Here is a 25,237-nt window from a genome sequence, read left to right as displayed (position 1 = left end):
AAATACCCCCTAAAAGTCGTATAATCTTGACAAAAACAGCACCATCAGATTCATCGTATTATAGAACCCTACTGTATAAGTTTCAAGCTCCTACCTACAAAAATGTGAAATTTGGTATGTTTTGCCAGAAGAAGTTTTTTTTTCCCAGGGTGATCGTATTGACCCAGAGAATATTGCAAGACGGCTCATTCTAACGGAAATTAAAGGTTCTAGTGCTCTTTTTAAGTGGCCAAAAAATTAGAGGGCGCCTAGGCCCCCTCCCACGCCCATTTTTACCAAAGTCACTGGATCAAAATTATAAGATAGCCATTTTGTTCACCATAGTCGAAAAACCTAATAACAATGTCTTTGTGGACGTCTTAATCCCCACAGTCCCCAGGGGAGGGGCTGTAAATTACAAACTTTGACTATTGCTTACATATAGTAATGGTTATTGGGAAGTGTACAGACGTTTTCAGGAGGACTTTTTTGCGTTTGGAGAGGGGGTTACGTGGGAGGATTTTTCCATGGAGGAATTTATCATAAGGGAAGAGAATTTCCATGAAGGGGGCGCAGGATTTTCTAGCGTTATTTAAAAAAACAATGAGAAAATAAATAAAAAAAAGTTTTTTTCAACGGGAAGTAAGGAGCAGCATTAAAACTTAAAACGAACATAAATTATTACGTATATAAGGGAGTTTGTATCCTCCTCAATACCTCGCTCTTTACGCTAAAGTATTTATAAGTGAAAGATAAAAAAAGAAAGATAAATTAAATTAGACGAAGTTTAGATTTTTTAGTTTATTTAGGTGAGGTGGTTGTACTTCCGGAGAGGGAGGGAGGAACCCTATGATTAAGAATGAAAAATATATAATGAGGAGGCGTGTGGTTGTGTCGAAGAGTGAAATGGGAGCCGTACTGCGTGTTAGTGATGAATACTTTATGTTTATGGGTCTCAACGTGAGTTTTGTCACAGAGCAGTGTACTTTAAGTTTTGTTATTTCCTTTTTTAATTAAACCCCGATTGATTGAAAAATTGAAATTGATTGATTGGCCCTTGTGATTCAGGGGTTATTCTTAAGGAATTTGGACAAAATTCAAGTTTTAGTGTAAAGAGCGAGGTATTGACGAAGGGGAGAGCCCCTCATATACGTATTAAAAATATACAAATGTAAAAGTTCCTTACATAAGTTAATTCGTAAGCTACGTATATTTATTACTAATAAAGACGTTCGTAAAAAAAAGTTCTAATTGCCTTTTTAAGTAACTAAAAATTCAAGGCAATCTTTGAGACAAAAGGATTTATATTCCCCCAAGAGAAGAGGAGATATTTCTGTGTTAATCTTTAACATTAAAAAGTGTGCTTTAATCCCAATTGCTGATTTCTGTGAAAAATCTTCCTTAGCCAATGACAGTATTCCTTGTTTTTGGAGAGACAAATACCCCACATCTCCAAACCACACTTACATGCACCAAGTAGCCTGAGGATTCGGTCTGGCACTATTTTAATCCAATTAAAAAATAAAAGAATAAGAAATTTGTTTATTTTTTTGTGTGTGAAGTTTTAAGCCAGTAAATTAAACTAAAAGTTCTTAGTCGCAATATTTTCACCAGTGAACACTCTATATATCTCTTTATTCATCATATTGATGAATTTAGTTTACATAAACTAGAATGATCCTTCTTTTCATTTATTTATTAGGAAATGTTTTGTTTTGTTTATGCCTGCAGTGTCATATCAATGAGTTTGTTTTCTTTCTTTTTTTGAGGGGGGAGGGTTACAATAAGTCTTTACAAAACGCAACAAAAAATGTCTTATTTGTATTTTGGTAACTTTTGTAGACCTACAAATCGCATATGAATGTCATGAGGAACGTTCAAACTGGGTACCTCCTCTGGATTCGGCCCTGGACGTCCAATTGGTTCTTTGCTTAATTTCAAAATCCTCCTCCCCCCCAAAAAAAATCGATTATCTTATCCGGCTTTTTTGTTTGGCATTTGATATGTTCATTGTATAAAATTTATTTTTATCAAAATTTAAATTCTTTCTATTTTCCACAATGAGCACAGTTTTTTTTTTCGTTATTTAAAATCTGGTGTCTTTGTTGATTGTAAAGTGGATTTTCCTGTTTACCAATGGGAGTAAATTCATTTTATTTCCTTTCCTATGAGAACAAACAGCTTTCTTTGCAGGAGCTTTCCTATTCAATTATTAAAATTGAGGTAAAGAATATTTACACTACCTTGGAAACTTCGGTTTTGGGAAACTATTGCTATAGACCTTGGTCATCTTGGCCGATAAAATTGTTACCAAAGCAACACGTTTGTTTTGTTTCTTCGTCATCGAACTTCGCTATCGTCATTGCCATTGTCATACACTGTAGCTTTCAACCCTGCGAACTTTCATAATTTTCCCAAGAGGAAGTTTTGACACGAATATTCCATAAAAACCGGCCCAAAACACGATGTGTCTGCTTAAAACCAACTTCTTTTTCCATGTTCTTATAGCCAAACAACATTATTTCTACAAATACCCTGTGTATGCAAACTAATATCCTGGGTCTTGAAAATATCCTGAAAATGTAAATAAAACCAGAAAAAAAATCACCAGAACTGGTAATTATTCTAATACGAAATAATTCCTTGTTTAAAACCAAGGAGAGAGTCAGAAGCTTTTTTCTGAGACAAGCTTGTTTAACTTACAATAATTCCCCAGCAGTGGTACCAATTCACGAAAATGTAGGTGGAGAGGGGGGAAACTTTTAGGTGGGCAATTATATAGTTTGTTCAATTTTTTTTCAAAATCGATGCCAAAACAAGTATTTTTCGAAATTCAGGGTGGGGGCAAAAGACTTATCTCCAGAAAGAGTTAGAAAACATTTTCTAAGAAAAAATTGTTCAACTTAAAAGACTTCTACAGCAGCTGCACCATATCACGAAAATTTAAGGGCGAAATGTATTTTTTAAAATTTGGAGTGGGCAGTTTTGTTCTTTGTTCAACTCTTTTAAACATAATAAAAAAAAATAGATTTTTCAAAATTTAGGTGTTCAATTTTATTATATTTTCGATTTTTTCAATGAAAATAGAAACAAATTGCACCGTTCAAAAATCTAGAGGAAGGGGTAACAAAATCCAGTGAGCAAGTGCCCCGTTCCCTAAATTGATGCTAATGTTACCAATGTAGTCATATCCAAACGGGGCATTTAGAGGGGCAAATAGGAAAGATATGCGATGCCTTGGAACAATTTACTCCTCTTTGCCCAATCTTTTCCACTGAGAGGGTTACTGAGAACGGATTTAACTCGATAATAGAGAAGACATTATGTAGTACTTTCTGTCAAAGTTATATATTTGACTCGCCCTATTAAGCAAAATATGCCTGACCGTTTGGTACGATTTACTTCCCTCTTAAAAATTGGGTGGTCAAAATAATTAGAAATTTCTGTTTTGTATTTATTTTTAGTAACTCTTTCATTAGTTGCAGGAACAAATGAAAAATCATGGTTTTTTATTAGAATTAGTTCTATTACATCTTGAAGGCCAGATATACCTTCATTGCATGAACGTATGTACGTTAATAGCAATTTGAAAATAACGAAACGTATTTTTCAGTTTATCACTTCCCTGCAAGTATATGTAACTTACCACTCTTTGTGCTGCCACGTCGACTGAAACATAAGAAATGTTTAATTCTGTTTATATCAAGGGCTGAGCCATTCGTTGGGTTGGTAGGGCCTGGAGCAAAATCAACTAAAGTGCCCCCTCTTGATTCAAATATAAATGAGAAAAGCTAAAATCAAGGGGGCAAACCCCCAGCCACAGCGCTGCTGCCCCGGTGACCCCTTCCCTCCCCCGAATGGCTCTCATCATATGTTACCTGAACAAATTTTATACACGCTTTATATCAGACACGTTCTTTGCGATTCTTTTCAGAGGAATAACAGGAAAAACAAGTTTTAATTGATAACTTGAATAATAAGGGGATAGATATTCAGAAAATTTAGAATTTAGGGGTGGGGTCTGGTCCCAAATTTTTGGTGTTGTATGAATTCTTTATTATTACTATGAGTTATCTCTTACTGCTATTGTTTCTGTTTCTCTCTTATATCTCTTTAATTGGTAGTGTTCCATTGACACCGATTTCGCTTAATAATTATTCTTACTAAATAACAATAATTATTCGTATTTTAGTTCCTATAAATCATTGAATTCTTCTCCACTTTTTCTCTCTCTATATATATTTTTTTTTTATTTATTTTTTATCTGTTGGTCTTCAAATAAAATATATATCTCTCCCCTCCTTCACAGACCATAGAACATGTGTGGGGATTATTCAATGTTTCTGGTCTTGTTTTTTTTTTTACTTCAGGTGTGCTAACTCAAATAGTGGTATGTCACAAAATATAAATTTGACAATATAAATATTCGACATTTGAAATATTCGCCAATATTTGTCACAATGTATGTTTGATGATATAAATAGATAGAAAAAAACTAAAAAATGCGTTTTGGATTTTCGATCGTTATTAACGAACAGTTGTTCGAACAAGGTTTTTAATTCGAACTCATTTTTAAGAAAGTCATCAGAAATATCTTAACACCCAAAGGAAATATTGGGAAGTGGCTGGAGTAATCAATTAAGCGTATTTCGCTTAAGAGGGCGGGGTAGAAATACCATTTTGACAGAAAATGTTACATACAGTCAACGGCAGTTCCGGCCTCTCTTACGTCGATGGAAAAATCTTGATTAGCCCCCCCCCCAACAAGTCTTCCAAAAATTTTAAGGTCGAGTTTAACACAATTTTCATTTATTAGCAAAATTTTCATTTAATAGAATTCTCACTTATTAACCCAAATTTTTGTTTATTTACAACTGAATTTTCTCTCTTTAATCCCTGCAAAATTATTAATTATTTCGTTCCAACTGATTCCTTCTAATTCTTCGCGTTCTATAACCATTAACGCTAAATAATTTAGTCGCTCTTGACCCGCAGTTGATTTGAGGTACGTTAATATTAATTTAATTTTACTAACCAACAGCTAATTACTGGCCACCGACATTACAATTGCTAATAATATTTAATAGGTGACTTTTACATTTTTTACATTGTGGCCCACAGTTGATCTGAGGTACGTTGATATTAATTTAATTTTACTAAACGACAGCTCATTATTGGCCACCAACATTACAATTGCTAATAATATTTAATAGGTGACTTTTACATTTTTTACATTGTGGCCCACAGTTGATCTGAGGTACGTTGATATTAATTTAATTTTACTAAACGACAGCTCATTATTGGCCACCAACATTACAATTGCTAATAATATTTAATAGGCGACTTTTACATTTTTTACATTGTGGCCCACAGTTGATTTGAGGTACGTTGATATTAATTTAATTTTACTAAACGACAGCTCATTATTGGCCACCAACATTACAATTGCTAATAATATTTGAAATAATATTTATTGCGTTAACTCTTACGCTTGCGGGGACCCCTTTGTCTCCGTATTCCATAATTGATTCTAACAACACTAAAAATAGTTAAGTTGGGTCTATTAACTTTTATTTTTAAGGACTGGTGATGAAGATATGGGAAAAACGAAAATATCGGACCAAACTTTTAAAATTAGTAATATGTAACTTTCAAATTAGTAAATTTCAAAATTAGTAATATGGAAAAATATTACTTTTCAACGACTTTTCAACGCCTTATACGAGTGTGGACACTAAATATTTAGTGCTAATAACATCGGTTGGTTAGAAAAATGAAAAGAGCTTCCTGAAAAGGATTTCAATCATGCCAGTTTTGTCAGTCCAGACTCTACTATTTCAAATATTTGGACATTAGAATTTGCAATACTAGACAAAATTAGCTTTATTGTCTCTATGAAAGTAGGGTTTCCCCTATTGGACCGTTTCTTCACCCTTTCAGAGTAACGATACACTTCCTCCCCGGAAGTATGTAAAAATAGAGTGAGTCACCCCACAGCCCCCCCCAATAATAAATAATAGTTTGAACCTATTATCTGCTTTATCGTTAGGGTCGATTATTTTATTTGTTATTGGTTGGTATTTGCTTCTTTATTTACATTTTGTATGCATCACTATTTAAATTTATTTAAATATATGCATTACTATTTAAATAGAGGCAACACTAAAGCGTTGATTATAGTAAAGGCAAAACGGCTGCAATGTTTTAATATTTTTTTCAAAATATATATTATCTTCGGACATATTTATATATATATATATTATCTTCGGAAGATATATTTTTATCTTCGGACAAACTTCGAAGGGGGATTATTCGATTGGAAATCGAAAGTTCTATTGTCCTTTTTAAGAGTCAAAATTGATCGGGGGCAACAAGCCCCCACCCTTTTTCCCCAAGTACATCCGGTAAAAATTTTGAGATATCCATTCTGTTAAAAATAGTTCAAAGGTAAAATAACAAAAACCTCCTGCATCGACACAAACCCCGTCGACACATAGGCGTTGTAAGTTATGCCCTGGGGACATGTATGATTCTTATGGAAAAGATGCTTGTATAAACTTCAAAGAGGGCTCATTTGATGGGAAATTGGGAGTTCTAATTCACTTTTTAAGAGTTGAAAGAAATTGGAGGGCAACTACTCCCTCCCCCACACATAAACTTTTCCCCAAACCCGTTCAATAAGAATTTTGAGAAAGCTCTTTTGTTAAAAGTAGTTTGGACACTAGATAACAAAAACTCCTGGGTCGAAACAGACCCCCAGAACCTGGGGCTAGTGTTTTAAGTTATATCCTGGGTATATAAGGCTGTTATGTAATGTTTGGTCTTATAAACTTCAGAGGTGGCTCATTTGATTGGAAACTGAAAGTTCTAGTTGCTAAGAATTATGTCCTGTCCTGTCCTATGTTATGTCCTGGGGGTATAGAAGATTCTTATGTAAGGGTTTTGCAAATAGTTCAAAGATCAGATAAGTCCAATCCCCACCCCCACTTAAATAACTACTTATGAACGCCATTTTAATGCAAAACTGGCCTTCTCTGCGTGGCCCAACCGCCAAACAAACTTGTCAATGATATTTTATTCCAAAAATTACGGCAACTCACCCCTGGATCGACTCCCAACCCTCCCACCAAAAAAACAACTTATTAATAATATTTTTTGAAACTTATGGGAGCTAAACCCCGGTCATCCATGGCTCGCAACCCCCCTCCCTCCAACAATTATCAATTTTTAATAAATCATGGGAGCTGGCCCTCCCTTCATGGCCTTACATCCCCCTCCAAAAAAATATTGACGATATTTTATTGCAAAAATCATGGAAGATGACCCCTGGCCCACCTGCCCCCTCTTACCCAAAAAACTCATTAACGATATTCTATTCCCAAAACTACGGGAATTCAGTTTATTACCTCCTTCCAAAACTGCTCAAGAGACCTATCACTTCAAGAGATCACTTCAAGAGACCCTTCACTACAAAGAAGAGTTTGGCTACTGCCCCTTTCCCTAAGGGCAAAAGCATAAGACCTACTCGTACTTAGCACTTTACTAAAATGAACTATATTACAAATATTTTGTTTTGTACTTATAACAACTTTGAAAATAAAACAAATATCGCAGTGAAACCAGACCTGGATTCACCAATAGGCCCTGTGGCTTTCACTATTCCCTGAATTTTGGGAATTTTCCCGTGAATATCGCAAAAACAAAGCGACAAAGGTGCCTGGGCCTAAAAGCGTTAAAGCTTTAATTTCGGCCCTGTTTTAAACAAAATCTTGAGCTAGTGAGCTTTCAGCAATTAATATTATTATATATCGAATATTAAGTTTAATTTTGTTAGTTCTTAACAAGACTGTTTATTTTTTTGGAATAAGAAATTATTTTGAAATAGGGAATTTTGAGAAACTTGAAACTTGAAAAAAACGAACATAAATTAATTAGAAAAAAAAGTTTTTTAAAGAAAAGTAAAGGCAATATTAAACTTAAATAAGAAATAGAAACCTACAATAAGCCAAACTCAAAATGACCAGGATTTACTATTAAATAATGAATGAAACCCAAAACGAACAAAAATTAAATAAACAATCATAGAAAAAAAATACTGCAGGTACTAATATAAACGATTGAATAGATCATAAAACGAGTAAAGTTTAAATTGAATATGCAAATCAAGACTAACACGCACAAAAATATTTTGCTATTGAAGTATCTATGAATTCCAAAACAAACAGAAATTAAATAAACAATTATAGCAAACAAACATACAATAGGTACTAGTATAAATGAATAAATAAATCTTAAACGAGTGAAACTTCAATTGAATATGCAAATCAAGCTTGAAACGAGCAAAAATCACTACAAACAAAGTTTGGGATTTGCATTTTTCTCTCACTGTAAAAGTCTAAAACCTACTGCGTCATTGGCACTTTACTAACAACGAATTATATTACAAATATTTTCTCTTGTACATATTACAACATTAAAAATAAACATAAAAATTACAGTAAAATTAAATTTTGAACTGATAAGCTTTCAGCAATTAATATCGATAAATATCAAATATTCAATTTAATTTTATTAGTTCTTTCCGAGTTTGTTCAAAACAAATATAGCTTCACTACAAACAAGATTTGACTCTGTCCCCTTTCCTAACTCAATTTTAAGGCCAACTGCGTCATTGGTGTTTCACAGCAAACGTATTACATTACAATACTATGTTATTACAGAATTGAAAATGAAAATAAAATTACAGTGAAATTAAATCTTGAACATATGATTTTTCTACAATTAATAACATTATTTCAGACGTTCAGTTTATTATTCTTTTTTTGTATTTTCCAAGACTATTCAGGACACATAGTTTTCAGTAAAACGCCAATGATGCAGTAGGTTTCATACTTTTACAGTGAAAGAACGAGGCAAAACCAAAAGTATTACTTGTAGTGACTTTTGCTGTTTTCAAGCTTGATTTGCATAATCAGTTTAAGTTTCACTCGTTTTAAGATTTATTTATCCACTCATATTAATACCTATTGCATGTTTCTTTACTATGATTGTTTATTTAATTTCTGTTTGTTTTGATTTTCATTTACACTTTAAAAGCAAAATGTTTTTCTTCATTTTAAGCTTGATTTGCTTATTGAATTTAACCTTTACTCTTTTCAAGATTTCGTTTTAAGAAACTTCTTTTCTGGAAAGTTTTTTTTTCTAATTAATTAATTAAATATGACAGTTAACCAACGAATGTTAAGTTGATATAAGCTTTTCTTTTTCTGTCTATAGCCCGTTTTATATGGGATTGATTGCCCCTGGGACTGGGACCAATGCACAGGGGCAACACTTTGGGAAAATGCAGTTTGAGGGGCGTAAAGCCTATTTTGAAATTCTAGGAGGGCAATTTTGTTGTTTTTCCGAACTTTTCAATGAACATACCAAAAAAAAAAACGTATTTCAAAAATCAAGGTGGTAATTAATCATCTCTGCAACAAGTGCTCCGATCCCAGCTTGAGAAATGATGGCTTAGAGCGTACTTAAAGAATTGTTTTCAATAAGTAAAAATGATAAGTAATAATGAAAGTAAATAATGATAAGTTAATAATAATAAAAAATAATAAAATAATAATAAAAATAATAATAAATATATATATATATATATATATATATATATATATATATATATATATATATATATATACATATAATATATATATATATATATATATATATATATATATATATATATATATATATATATATATATATATATATATATATATATATATATATATATATATATATAAACAAAATAATAACAATAAATAAAAAAAATAATAATAGTAAAAAAAATAATAAGTAAACAATAATAAGTAAAAATGAAAAGTAGCTGTAGAAGCCGGTATGAAACTAGTTCCAAATTTGGTCGAAATCTGACAGTTCAATGACAATTGAAGGTTTCAAGACAATTGACAACATGACAGCAAGAGGCAAAATACAACTGCTCTCATTTGAGGGCATAGGGATGTTACCCATAGTACAAGCACCTAGCCAGGATTTAATTAAGGAGAGGGTCACTCCGCCGGCATCGCTTGGGAGGGGGGTAGTTGCCCCCCTAATAATGTGGAAAAAATAATTATATATCCCATGCCCCTTGATTATCAGTCTACGGACCCGTATTTCCCTCCCACCCCCACCCCCCAGTAAAAATTCTGGAGACCCCTCTTGGGTCGCGGTATGGCACTTAGTCTGACATACAAGCGCCTATAATATTTTAGGGGGGAGGAGGATGGAAAAGAAAAGCGTAATTTTTAATACACCAAATCTTCCGGTTTACGTAACACACTAAATCTAATATCAAACAGTTCGTGGTAATGAACAGCAGGAAGGAGTGACCCGGCTCAATAGTAAACGAAACTCTAAAAAACGGGATTTTGATACTAATAGATACATCAAAAGAATCGGATTTTTATGCTTACTTTAAATATATAAGTTTCATCAAATTGAGTCTTACGCATTAAAAGTTACGAGCCTGAGAAAATAGGAGGAAACACCCCCTAAAAGCCATTGAATCTTAACAAAATCATACCATAGTACTCAGCGTATCACAGAACCCTCTTGTAGAAGTTTCAAGCTCTTATCTAAAAAAATGTGGAATGTCGTGTTTTTTGCCAGAAGACCGATCACGGGTGCGTCTTTATTTTTTTTTTTTTTCCCAGGGGTGATCGTATCGACCCAGCGGTCCTAGAATGTCGCGAGACTCATTCTAACGAAAATTAAAAGTTCTAGTGCCCTTTTTAAGTGACCAAAAAATAAAATGGCACCTAGGCCCCCTCCCAAGCTGATTTTTTCCCCAAAGTCAACGGATCAAAATTTTGAGATGGGCATTTTGTTCAGCATTGTCGAAAAACATAATAACTATGTCTTTGGGGATGACTTACACCTCCTGAGTCCCCGGGGGAGGGGCTGCAAGTTAAAAACTTTGATCAGTGTTTACATACAGTAATGGTTATTGGTAAATGTAGCCTACAGACGTTTTCATGGGATTCTTTTTTGGTTGGGGGTTGAGGGGAGGGGCTAAGTGGAAGCATTTTTCCTTGGAGGAGTTTTTCATGCAGACAGACCTTCGCTCGGTGAAAAGAAAGACAGCTTTTCAATCTCTTTCGCAAAACAGCTTTAATTTTATTCAGCTGAGACACAAAAATTTATGTAACGAGAATAAATTAAATTTCAAAATAGGGATAAGTCATTTTAAACAGATACAAAAACTCTGGATATTTCAGTTACATACAACAGGAGATAAACTAAAGTATTACAATTAAAACGATTGATATTTATGCAGAACAATATAATTACTTCCGGGTCATAAATACAGTAGCTTCCGGTTCATTGGTTAGAAGAGAGCTCATTGACAGGGTTGTCAATGAAGAAGAGGGCTCGTTGACAGGGTTGTCACTGAATTGTAAGCTTTTCTCCTTTAATATTACATAAATGAATGTCTCTGGTTAAAATGTAAATACCTTCGCGATTTAATAAGAATAGTAAAAATAAAAAAAATAAGCTAATGATATACATTAATAAGCCCTTAAGTTTGACGCTGCTAAGATCTTAGGCAAATAAATTAGAAATGACAAAATTCTGTTAAATTTGAAAGTCATTTGGTTGAGCAGGACGGTCACTGACATAATAATTACTAATTGCCAAGGCCTTAATGCTTAATGCTGTAATAACATGACTACGTGACGAAAATTCACACTGCAGAGATTACAACTGATAAACCTGACAAATTCCTGCATATATTTAGAAATGTAGATAATTTATTTAAGCATAACAAGCTAATTTTGAAAAATTACCTCAAATTTTGATGAATGTGAATATGAGGGATTCTTTGCTGACAACTCTAAGCATTTCGATAAGCGAGAATACCTAGTCGAGTTTTAGTTAAGTGGTTAGTGCCCTTGACTTGACTTGTCCATGAAGAAAAGAGTTCGAGTCCTGGTGTCGCTGGTTAATTGGGTTGGAACGGGGTCAGTGGTGTGACACTGTAAGCTCAGCCATAGTTAACCCAGCTCTAAATCGGTACCTGGAGAAATCTGGGGAAGGTAAATAGGAAAGGTGTGCAAAAGCACAGGATGGCAGACCCTCAACCCCCTCCCTCACATCGCACTTCCTAACTGAAGGACCATGAAATGGAGATCAACACTGACGGTAGGGACTTAAAGTCTAATGCCGTGTTCATACGTGGGGATCTTGAATGGGGGTCCAAGAGATCAGTATTTTGGCGATTTCCCGACAATTTAGAAATTTTTCCCCTCTCGAAAATTTCCTTAAATAACTATCCACGTTTGTCCCTAGTCAAAAATGAACAAAATTTGTGCTGGAAAAACTTATTTTATTTTATAATAATGATTCAGGCTATTATAATACAACAGAGTACAGTGGGTCTGGAGTCCAGGGTTGCCACCCAGTGAAAAAAATTACTAGATTTTAGTGATTTTTGGATGATTCATTGGTTTTCGCCAACAATCTAGCGATTTATTGCTGATTTAGTTTTTTGTTTAAAGAAAATATAGAAGATTACTAGAAATAATGATAAGCAACTAGGGGTGGAAGGCATCAGGCGAGACAGCACATCTGGTCTCAGCAGGAAAAAGGTTTCTGCTCCCCCTGTGCTGCAAACCACTTTCCTTTGAAAATTTCTTCACACAACTACTAACCTGCTCAAATGCCGGTTGCAAAATGGTTACTGCAATTAAGACGTTTTCTCGGGGTTTCGGATCACTTGGGTTTCAATTTAACCCCTCAAACAAGCTTGTTCTATCAATGGTTCGATCTATTTCCCCCTATATTATTTAGTTCCCAATATTTTTGGAAGTGTATCTTTTACCAAAATGCTGTGTCATCTTTTCTTTCTTACAGAAATGGTTGAAAAATAAAGGCTCCTGAAACAGGGACGTACGGAGGGGACGAGGGACTTGGGGCCTGCTCCCACTAAACTTCAAAATTTGCCGGAATTTCTTGGCAAATCTCATTCAAATAATCAAATAAAATTTGGTTTATTATTATTTATCCCCCCCTCCATAAAAATAGTCCGACTTATAGAAATGTAACAAACATGCATAGAAAAAAAATGTGATGCATCACTGAACAAAATGTATTTTGTTCAGGGATATCACTGCAATTACTGTGTTGTCAGTGTTATCACTGATGTTTCGGATTAAGTTTTACGTGGGTATAATTTTGCTTGGGACGACTTTTGCTGGGCTGAGTTTTACAGAGCTGTCTTAACAGGTTTGAACTTTGCGTGGATTGACTTTTTAGGCGGGCTTTACCTTTAACCCCTATTCTAGATCTCCATTTTTCATGATTATCGCGATAACTTTTATATTTAAAATATGACTGGATTATTTTTTACTTTTTTTTATGAAGTTGTGCCAACACCGGAATTAAATCTACAGTAGTCACACGGCTGCCTCTATTCTTAGCATCAATTCTCCCCGTCGTGTTTCCCGTTTCCCGTCGTGATCTCCCTAGTTTTGACATAAGCAGCGACAAAAATACGTAGATTCAGCCAAAGACGAAGGAATTTATTTTTGATGAGTAAATCATTTACTGGGGACAGGAATATACGCCAAGGGCCTCAGGGCCTGAATCCCCCATAACCCTAAATTTTCTTGAATTTATAGGCACTTCTTATTCAAAATATGAAATAAAATGTATTTTCTATTATCATCACCACCCTACAAAAATCCTGTGTGCCTTACTGGTTAGGCATAGATTTTTACAGGGACACAGGCTTAAGGAAACATTAGAGATAGGCTAATTAAATTGAAAAACTTTTAAAACGTAAGAAAAAATTGTTAATATAATTTTTGGTACGGATTTATTAGTCAATTTTTTTTTGGTGGGGGGGGGGAGCAAACCCCTTGGATACTGGCTTGTATGTCGTACTTTAAAATAGTTAACCTCTGGCAGGTTCAGAGCGTCATACAACTGTCTCTGTCATATAACTATCTCAGTTTCTTGCAGTGACAGCATTCCTGTCGTTGTTGTCAGTTGTCTGTAAATGTATTCCCCTTATTAATTTTTCAACAGTTAGAAATCAATGACGTTGAGTGATTGATTGAGGTGAAGGGTCTTGCAGTTGAAGTGGTAGCTTATCTAAAATTACGAAAGCTTATTTATAAGTCAACTTGAAAAGAATTTGATGTATTGTTTAAAAAGTAATTAGTCAATAATAATTATGCAAAAGCAGAAGAGCTGAAATATGTTTATCTCTCATAGACTAGTTATGTGTATCTTTGATCACCGAATGACTTCACTAAAATTCTGACGCATCAACGAATATATCTCCTGACTTATTATTTTGATATATCGTTAAGTACGCTATGTTAATTCAAAGGCGTTATTAATTTCTTGGCTGAAACGCTAAGCAGAGGTGGGGTGGGGGTTCTAGCTGCATTCTAGATTTGCCCCCCCCCCTTTGAGTTTGAAAATTATTGATCTTATATTTTCAGTTAAAATAAAATTGCCCCCTCTAGATACATCATTAAGTCGTCGATGATAATGCGAAGGCGTTATTAGTTTCTAAGAAGAGGTGCTAAGAAGAGGCTGCAGTAAGGGAATTGCCAGTTGACTTCTAGATTTGACTGGAAATTATCAAATCTATAAGTTTGAAAACTCATACCCCTTTTTATTTTGAAAATTATTGCTTTTTGCATTTTCAGTTAAAACAATAGTTTCCCCTCTAGACTTTGAAAATAGCCTTTTTAATTCTTCATTAAGGAAACAGAGAGAAAATTTTTGCCTTCATCCTTAACTTTCCGTGATTTCTCCCCTCCTTAGACACGCATAATAATTTTTACAGCAGGGGCTCTAATTGGAAGGAGGTCAATTGCCCCCTAGATTTGATTATCCACTAGATTTTGAAAATTATTTTTTTTGTTTCTTTTTAAAAAAGAATTGAAAAAAATTGCCGCTCCCTAGATTTTGGAAAATACTTCTGTTGTTCTCAACCAAAAAAACAGAAAATATTGACCCCTCCTCTTTTTCTTTGCTCGAGTTCCCCCTCTTTGTACCTTTTCGTTAACTAGCATCCTTGTTTCTTAGACCGCGCTGCGATTTTATCTATACTTAAAAGGAAAATGTTAAAAACCTGTAAAATTTTAATAATAAATGCAAATATTTCGGCCTCACAACTGGAAACCGGAGAATCTGGAAAAGAAGGAAAGCAGAAAAAGGAAAAGGGAGACAATAATAGTTTTTTTCATTTTTTGAAAAAAAGGAAAAAAAACTACTAGAAAAAATACAGAAAAAAACACACACACAGAAAAAAACGAAAGAAACTCACATTTCACAAACTATTTTTGTTGTTATTAAACATGTTGAATATGGTAATTAACGCAACAAAACACAAAGCAGGGTGAACACTACGCACTATTATTTATGCCTGAGTTGTTTTCTAATTTAAGGTTCAAACAAAATGAAACAAAATGTCTATGCTGTTTCTTATATCCTAGGTCAAATTTTTTAATACCAGCTGTAGGTCAAAAGTCTTTTAATGCTCTTATTTTCTAAAAATTTAATAAAATCTCATCAACGTTCTGGATCGCTGGTATTTTGTCTTGTCCCAATGTCTAACCTGATGAACACTGACTCAAAGTCCTCCTTTGAAGGAAAACGTATGAATTCAGTAAATGTTCATACGTTTTCCTTCAAAGGAGGAAAACGTATATATTTTTATATTATATTATAAAAATAAAAATATAAAACGAATTCATACGTTTTCCTTCAAAGGAGGACTTTGAGTCAGTGTTCATCAGGTTAGACATTGGGACATTGGGAAAGCAAAATTTACGATTTATCACTTCATTAAATTTTGCCAATACAATGCATTATTGGAGTGTAAATACGGCAAACTTACGGTTGAGAGTACAAAGCTTATTTTCCTCAATATAAACACAAAGAATCGTACTGATTAAATCACCAAGGAGAGGTTTTTTTTTTAAACGGAAACAAAAACTTGCAGAACCATATATCTGTAACCATGTAAACCATAAGCCATATGGTTTACACCAAACACCATAAAGTACCAAGGTCAGTGAAAATGACATATGAATATTTGAATTGGTTAAGTGGGAACTTGCACAACTATACATATCTGTAACCATATCAATCATAAGCCATATGGTTTACAACGTACACCATAAAGTACCAAGGCAAGTGAAAATGGCATCTGATTGTTTGAATTTGTTAATTGGAAACTTGCACAACCATCAATACTTTAAAAATCAGAGAAAAAAATCCGAAATAAATTTTTAACGAAGAGAACTCCGTGTGCAGTTATGCGGTTTTTCATAACAAGAAAAAACTGGCCAATGAGAAATAAACTGGCAAAAAAGGGTGGTAAATAAAAAAAAAATAACAGAAAGTGTGGAAAACTGGCAAATAAGAAATAAATTGGCAAAAAACAGGGTGGAAAATAAGAAGCAAATAACGGAAGGGGTGAAAAACCGGCAAATAAGAAATAAACTGACTAAAACAGGGTGGCAAATAAAAAAAAATAACGGAATGGGTGAAAAACTGGCAAATAAGAAATAAACTGGCAAAAGAAAGGGTGACAAATAAGAAAAAAATATCGAAAAGGGTTGAAAATTGGCAAAACTATATAGCATCAAACAGCTTAAGAAAAGTTTTTATTTTGAAGGCGAAGTTGTCTTTGGAAATCAACAGATTGTTAATGTTTGAATTTTTGCAGACGAAAAGTATTTCTAAATTTAATTCATAAGTTTTGCTTATTCATTTTCATGGCTCAACATGGCAACGCTGATGAAAACGTTACACTACCAGAAAATCTTTATAATTTTAAAATATGACCCCCAAGGGCTTATATAGGGGATGGGCTAGGGGGTTTGATCCTCCCCCAAAATTTTTGATATCTTTTAAACATTTTATAGCCCCCTCCTACTTTTTCAATTTGACGGTGCTAAATTAATATCTTTTCTGTAACCAGAGATTTTCCATGAAAGGTAGAAAAGCAAACTCGAAGCTTAATTTATTGGAAACTAATTAAATAGCCTAAATTGGAAGTTTTATTCAGCCAATTGATTTTCTAAGCTTTTGATAGAAATTGACTTAAAAGGAAAACCAAATTAGTGAAAATGGATTGCTCAAACTAATTGAAATTAGTGAAAAAAATGGATTAGTGAATTGTTAGATAAATAAAATTAACTTGGTTGTCGCGAAAGCATTATTCGTAAAAAAAAAACAAAAAAATCAGAGGCTTTATGGTAATAAATTTGTGGAAATTAGAGCAGCATGGATATTTTTCCATACCGGTAATTGATTTTTTGGTTAAAATTAATTCTTGTTTTCTTTAGTTTTTAGCTTTTCAATGCTGTAATCATAAAAGAATAACTTTCTGCAATTTCAGGAAAGTGCAAACAACGATCTAGTCTTTTGGGGATTTAAAGGGTTTAACCGTCTGGGAGAGAGGGATATTATCCAAGGACCCTACCTAGTGCCCATGAATCAAAAAATGATTGCATGATTCTGCTTTCAACAAGGCCGAAAATGTCAACCACTTTTAAGACATGCGCTTAACGCGTTTTGCCTTCGGTGTCTGTGTTGCTCTAACTGCCTCTCATTTGCAATCAGGTATATCAGCAACCACCCTGAACAATCTTGTATTTATTACAATTTGATTTGGGACTGTCATGCTCATAATTAAGATTTAATGATTAACATTTAAGCATGCCCAGGGACTTTTTTGGGAAGAGATAGAGGGGCACTTGCCTTGGGTGGGGAAATTTTAGGGCGCAAAATTTCAAACAAATAATCTAACGGCTATAATCATTTTGTAAGTTTTATAATTTTATTAATAAAGTAAAGGGGGCAGTAAATAAACGAAAATAATTAAAAAGTTACTAATTAATTAATAAAATAAAAACAAAGAGACAGAAAAACCACAAGATGAAAAAAACAAAGGGGACTATGGGTAGTAGAGCAAAAAGATAAACGAAAACGAACCGGATATTTTGCCTGTATAAAATAAGGCGTTATAAGATGAATCTACTCCATTTTGATATAATGCTATTTTCCTATCTTAAACAATGCTCAATATCATTCTCAGGAATTGGTATTTTTTTAGTGAGACATTCCATGTTTATACTCCTAAACATGGCCAAAAATATGTAGTAAGTATTTCTTATAAAAACACCATTGGTAATTAAATAAAAAATAAACTGTCACGCGCACTCCAATTTCTAAGAAGCTCTATTTCAAAATGGTAGAAATAAATGAAAATATGAATGACACCTAGTCTGAAACAGCTTAGTTATCTAAATTAAACGTAGGAACCGGATTTTGTATATGTCCTTCGATTTCTTCAAAAACTTCCGTTAATTTTTTTTTTCAAAAACGGACTGTTTTCACCTCAAACTTTATTTTTGGTGAGATTACGGCTTGTAAAGCCAATAACGCTTAGGGGGAGTTTAATAATTTTCATAGGTCATTTTAAACAAGATATTGCCTTTTTTACTACATAAGAAAGTGTTACGTGTTTCCTTGTTTTTTCAATAGCTGCGTCCAATTTTGTCAAAACCCTTTATCTGTCGCAACTTCGACAAACAGGCTGGTTGAATTTGACTTGCGGAAGTCTATTCCTAATGGGGTTGTTTTATTACGGCCTGACTTGACTACTTCGTTGACGGCTATAGAGAAATATAAAGATGCTAATCTTTATATATATCTAATAGAAGGGAGCCGGTGTTTACTGACGTAACTGAACTAAGGCAGCTGATGATCGAATTCAATCTATTTGTAAATATAATGATATTTAATCAGGGCAGTCTTAACAATTTTGAATTTTTCAGTGTTATGATAATAAAACAGAGAATGTTTTAATGCACATTGCTCTTAGTAAGCTGTAAATGATTCTGATTCAATTATTAACTAGTTAAAGTTCGTATTGCAAAAAATGAAGTTTTCTATATAATAGTTTTAAAAGTATCATACAAATATATATATATATATATATATATATATATATATATATATATGTATATATATATATATATATATATATATATATATATATATATATATATATATATATATATATATATATATATATATATATATATATATATATATATATATATATATGAAACCCTATTTGAAATTTGATTGCTATTTGAAACCCTATCAATTTAAAAGGCCTCTGAGTCCCTTTGGTTTAAACTGGGACGTAATACCCACGTCGTTGCAAGCATTGGCGATAAGACGATTTTTTAGATTATAGAATTTACGCGGGAAAAGTTGAAAGATTACTCTTATACACTAAGAAACAAAGATAAAATCTAAAATAACTTTTAATTAAATGAAATTTAATACTAAGAAATAAATAAGACAATGTCTCTATATACAATTGTTGCTAATGTGATTGAGCACCATAGAAGAGTTCAAATAGAGTTCGTTTTAGTTTGTCTGTCCAGAAAAAAAATATATAATAGTAATTAGAATAATTAAATTAAAATAATTAATAATAATGAATTAAATAAATAATTTAAATAATAAATTAAAAATAATAACAAAATAAATTGTTAATTAATTAATAAATTGAAAATTTGTTTTTGTAATAAATTATTTTTTTTCTAATTCGGCCTGAAAATTTTCATGGGAGACAGGGGGGGGGGCTACTAAAAGTTTTGCTCAACGCACAAGAATGGCCGTACCACCACTGAGTATATCGAACCATTCTCTAATCGCCAAAAGATCATAATTCATGAGTTGAAAATTGTACAGGAGGCTTAAGTCTATGTAGGCAAGTTTAGGGAAATGAATTCACAAAAAAAACTAAAAACTAAAAAATGGAGAGACAACTATCTACTTTTCTGATCTATATTCAGATCACCTCAAGAAGCCTAATATGGGTAAGGATGTCTCCTTTTTGTCTTAATAAACGCTTTTTGCTTTTCGAGCACATATAAATAAGTTCCTTCGAACTTGTGACTAATCTTCATCAGCGGCGTCAATTTTCCTTCGAACTTGTGACTAATCTTCATCAGCGGCGTCAATTTTCCTTCGAACTTGTGACTAATCTTCATCAGCGGCGTCAATTTTCCTTCGAACTTGTGACTAATCTTCATCAGCGGCGTCAATTTTCCTTCGAACTTGTGACTAATCTTCATCAGCGGCGTCAATTTTCCTTCGAACTTGTGACTAATCTTCATCAGCGGCGTCAATTTGAAAAAAAAATTGGGGCGGAGAAAAATTCATTTTCAATATTTAGAGGCGGAGTAAATTTTTTCAGTAAAAATAGAAAAAATAGGAATTTTTCAACGAAAATACCCCCAAAAGTTATTGTTCAAAACCTAGCGGGGCATAGCCCACTATCACTCCATTGAAGCGATTGATCTTCATCCCCCTGGTGCTGTCTTATCAACTCAAAATTATACACGTAATTTTTCAATAATGCATTTCTGTGTTAAAAGAATTACTTAGTTTCTGAAACAATGAAATACATTTTATTGAGCAATTTCGAAGATTAATATCTTTGGAATTAAATGTATTTTGAAATAACAAAGACCCAAATTAACGGTAAATTTCAAGTTGATTTCAGAATTTCAAAATGAGCTCAATGAAATAAGCTCACATCCAGTTGAGACAATTTTTTAATTAAGAAAAAACACTAAATATGTCGGTTCAAGATACCTCTACCTTCAAAGTAAAGCAGCACTTCTATAAGCTATTGTGTACCCTATGTATTTAGCTAATTTTTTGTTGATTTTTTGCCAATTTTTTTTATTTGGCACCTGCTGCTACCAAAACTGCGTATTTGCATACGGTTTTTTTTCATAAAAAAAACTAAATCCCTGGTTTTCCTAACTTTTTAAGACATGTATGGTTGTCTAAGATTTCTCTTAACCAATCCGAGCCATCATTTTTCATTTTCTCTGTCTTTGTTACTTTAACCTTTTTGCGTTATAACCTTAGAAAATGACATCGAGCAACTTGTTTGTGCAGTTATAGCATCATGAACGCGTTATAGGGTAGTGTGTAGGTATACTTTCTGTACTGTAAGCTATTTAAACTATCAGACTTGCACTTCCTGGCTGAAGGGCCATTAAACAAAGATCAACACCACCCCTACAGTCCCTACCTGGCGGTAGAGACTGTAAAGTCCAATGTCGTATTATTTACCTTTTTTCCGTTTTACCTTTTATCAGTGATGCCTATGTAATGGCCGTGATGTAAAATTTCGCTTTGAACTTAAAATAATGGATCTTCCCAGTTGAACCTGCGGTGTCATCTTTATCATTAATAGTTTGAACTATTTCCAAAGTTTTTATTTCTAGGTATTATTGCATTACACAAAGACTTGGTGTTTATACTCATGGGGATTATTCTTGAGCTATATCCAGAAGACTAAACGGATTTCTTCAGACTCTAGTGACGTCAGTAGGAGTCTAATAGGAGGCAGTGAAACATTAGGAGCTCTAAGGATAAATGATGATATGGAGCCATGTACAGACTATTAAAATATGACGGAAATACTCTCACAACATTCCAGATTGTATCCGAGGATTTAAAGATGTTGAAATTTTTCAAAAATATTCCACAGAATGCTGAAAGTGTGGCATGACAACGCTTAAAGCATAAAAACGGTTAATATCTACCAGTTCAAGTGTTGTTACTAAGAATATCGTCGATTTGATATTATCTGTTTTTATCATTTTATATACTGGAAAAAATATATAAAAAATACAGAAAATGCAATTTAAATTCTAAATATTTTCTTGAAATGGATAATAACTACGATGTGCCTCTGATAGTGGAGGAAACTGATCTAGAATTTCACGCCTATGCTATCAGGCCTGAGACATATTTCGTGCCAATAATTTTTTCCTTCATATTCATCACTGGAATTATCGGCAATGGTTCTTTGATAGTAATATATTGTCGGCACAGAGCAATGAGAACGGTTCCAAACACATTTGTGTTAAGCTTATCAATTGGTGATTTACTTGTGATTCTCATAACTGTGCCGTTCACTGCATGGATTTACACCTTTGAATCATGGCACTTTGGTGAAATAATTTGTATATTTAGTGAATTTGTGAAAGATGTCTCTACTGGTGTTTCTGTTTTTACACTTGCTGTATTAAGTGCCGAAAGGTATTGGGCTATTATCGACCCCCTAGGAAAATATTTACATAAAGGGAGTAGGGTGACAATACTAACAGTAATTAGCATATGGCTCGCATCTTCTTTGATAGCTGTGCCAACTGCTATTAATACAAGGGTTGAGACAGTAAGAGCTAATGTGATCTATCGGGATAATGGCGAGCTCTATAATAAAACAAAAGATACCGACTTTTGTTCTCCATACCCGTTGGCATGGCTCTCAACGGGGTATCATCATGGTATAATTATTGGTAGATTTATTGTCTATTATGCGCTGCCATTAGTTGTAATCAGCTATTATTATATAAGAATGGCTTTACATTTAATGAGGCAGGCCAGTGGAGTTACAGGAGATATGATGAGACATGGAAATACTTTAATAGTGCGGAAGAAAGTCGCTAAAATGGTTTTGATTTTTGTTTTTGTCTTTTTTCTCTGCTTTACCCCTTATTATGTATTTACTTTTTGGTTTTGGTTTCACGACCATACTGTGGATAGTTTTACTCCATTTTGGAATTATTTTCGTATTGTTTCTTTTTGTTTAGTGTACGTAAATTCGTGTGCCAATCCATTAGCACTTTTATTATTTAGTCAAACTTATCGAAAGTGTTTCTTTGACTTTGTTGTGCAGTACTTATTATGTCGAAAAACAGAAGTGCAGAGAGAATGGCCACAAATTGAACGAGGGACGAGTTTGAGAACGTCAAAGTCGGAGCTACTGACGTTTTACAGACAACGTAGGGAAACGGCTTCACTTATTAGAAAGAGTCTGGCGGCTTCTTCAGTTGCACAATCTTCAATCTAGAAATTCTCGCTCTCTGTCCAAAATCGTTCAAAAGGAAGTATTATGAAAAATAAGGGGATAATGGCTACTTATTGAATGAAGTGTGAGTTTCAGAATGTCAAAGCTATTGACATTTTACAGACAAAGTTTGGAAATGAATTGTCCTATTAAAAGGATCTGGTGGCCTCTTCTACAGCAGAATCTTTGATCTAGAATTCCTCCCTCTCCCACCAAAATTGATCGGAAGCTGGTAATAAGGGGATATGAGGGGGACTGGCCAGTAATCAAATGTGGATCGAGTTTAGGAACGTCAAAATCGGAGTTGTTGACCATTCACCGACAGCATGAAGAAACGGCTTCTCTTGTTGTTGTTGTTGTACGGCTTCTCTTATTCGAAAGAGTTCTCCCTCCCTCTCCAAAATTGATCCAAAGGTGGAAGTAAGGCAAAATGAGGTAAGAATAGCAAATAACTTAACTTGGAATGAATCAAACTTGGAGTTGTTGATGTTTTAGAGACAACGCAATGAAACGGCTCCTCTTATTAGAAAAAATCTAGTGGCTTATTTCTCCCTCAAAATATCTCATAAATTTCTTTTAATGCACAAAAGGGGAAAAAGAGTGAATAAACAACTAATCGAAGTGGGTCGAACTTGAGAGCGTCAAAATCGGATTTCTCAAAATTTTACTGACAAACTTATCGAAAGTGTTTCTTTGACTAGGTTTTACAAAAGTTATGATGTCGGAAAGTGGATGTGAGGGGAAGAATGGCCACTAACTGAAGGAGGGATAAGTTTGAAAAACTCAAGATTGGACCTATTGACATTTTATAGACAATATAGGGTAACGACTTCTCTTATAAAAAAATCTGGTGGCTTTTTCTAGTGTAAAATCTTCAATCAAAAATTCCTCCCCCCCCCCTTCTTCAAAATGGTCAAAGGCAGTATTAAGCAAAAATAAGGGGACAATGGCCCTGAACTAAATGAAGTGGAAGGTTGAGAACCTTAATCTCAGGGATACTGACGCTAAAGTATTAAAGTGGCTCCTCTTATTAGGAATAGCCTTGTGGCTTCTTCAGCTATACAATCTTTGATCTGGAATTCCTCCACCCCTCTCCAATATTCGTCTAAAGACACAAATAAGAGGAAATAAGGGGAGAAACGCCTCTAATTGAGCATGGGCTAAGTCAAAGACGGTAAAATCGGAGGTGTTGACGTTTCACAGACGACATGGGGAAACAGCTTCACTCATTAGAAAGAAATGCGGTGACTTCTTCAGGTTTAAAACCTTTGATCTAGAATTCCTCCCTCACTCTAAAAAAACGGTCTGAAGGCGCAATTAAGGAGGGAATTGATAATAGTTAGACGCAGGCCGGGTTTAAGAATGTCAAAATGGGAGTGGCTGACGTATTACAGTAACGTAGGATAATGGCGCCTGTGTAGAAAATAGATGGCGCTTTCTTCTATTGAAAGATCTTTGATCTAGAATTTTTTGCTTCCTCTCCAAGATTGGCTGTACCAAAGAAACAATGTGAAAATTTCAATATTACTCGGTTGGTTCTCCTGTGTGAGATTTCAAACCAGTAAAAAGAACAAACACTTCGAATCACGAGATTTTACTACAAGTATTCTCTCTGGTTCTTTGGGCCTATATATTTTGTATAATTCGCAGGTTCTGGCAATCTTTCTAAAATCTAGGCATCCAATGAAACAAATTCTTTTATGTATGATTCCTCCCCCCTTTAATTTGTTATATCTAGTTATGCCTATGAAATGAATTCTGTCTTTCAAATTAAGTACGTTGGTTACGTTAAGCACGTTAGTTGAAGTACGTTGTATACGAATCAGAAAAGTTCATTTTGCCGAAAGTTTTTATATGCTTATAATGTAAATAGTTATGCTTAAATTATCTTAAATTTATGATTACTTCATTTATATTAAACTGTGTCAATTATAATAAAATTCGCCGAGTTTAATTTTATTTACTAACCCAGGTTTTGACACTCTTTTTAAAATCTAGGCATCCTAAGAAACAAATTCTTTTAATCTCTCACTGTCATGACAATGTACACATATGTTTCCAATAGTGTTACCACTAGTGCTTGTTTCATAGTTAGAAGATGAAGTATTTCAAGAAAGTGTGTACACATGATAGTATTATTGTAGCATTGAATGATGATAAAGACAAATATTTGAACTATGAAGCAAGCACTAGTGGTAACACTATTGGAAACGTATGTGTGCATTGTCATGACAGTGGGAGAATAAATTTCTTTGGAGCACCGAAAAAATTTAACTCTTTTAA

At 33.7% G+C, this 25,237-nt stretch overlaps 1 protein-coding gene across 3 annotated transcripts in view; it reads left to right on the top strand.

Moving 5' to 3' along the window:
• The window catches only part of LOC136039559 (neuropeptide CCHamide-1 receptor-like), a 38,892-nt gene extending 13,998 nt beyond the window's left edge, over positions 1 to 24,894 (top strand). For all 3 annotated transcript variants that reach the window (XM_065723399.1, XM_065723400.1, XM_065723401.1), the window contains exon 2: positions 21,324 to 24,894. In XM_065723399.1, coding sequence (XP_065579471.1) covers positions 21,770 to 22,957 — 1,188 coding nt within the window. In that variant the 5' untranslated portion in view covers positions 21,324 to 21,769 and the 3' untranslated portion in view covers positions 22,958 to 24,894. The remainder of the gene's footprint in view (positions 1 to 21,323) is intronic.
• The last annotated feature ends 343 nt before the right edge of the window (positions 24,895 to 25,237 follow it).

The sequence above is a fragment of the Artemia franciscana genome, chromosome 19 (genome assembly GCF_032884065.1).
Source record: "Artemia franciscana chromosome 19, ASM3288406v1, whole genome shotgun sequence".
NCBI classification, from domain to species: Eukaryota; Metazoa; Arthropoda; class Branchiopoda; order Anostraca; family Artemiidae; genus Artemia; species Artemia franciscana.
Note: the sequence above shows the minus strand (reverse complement) of the source record. Positions and strands in the feature narration are given on the sequence as shown.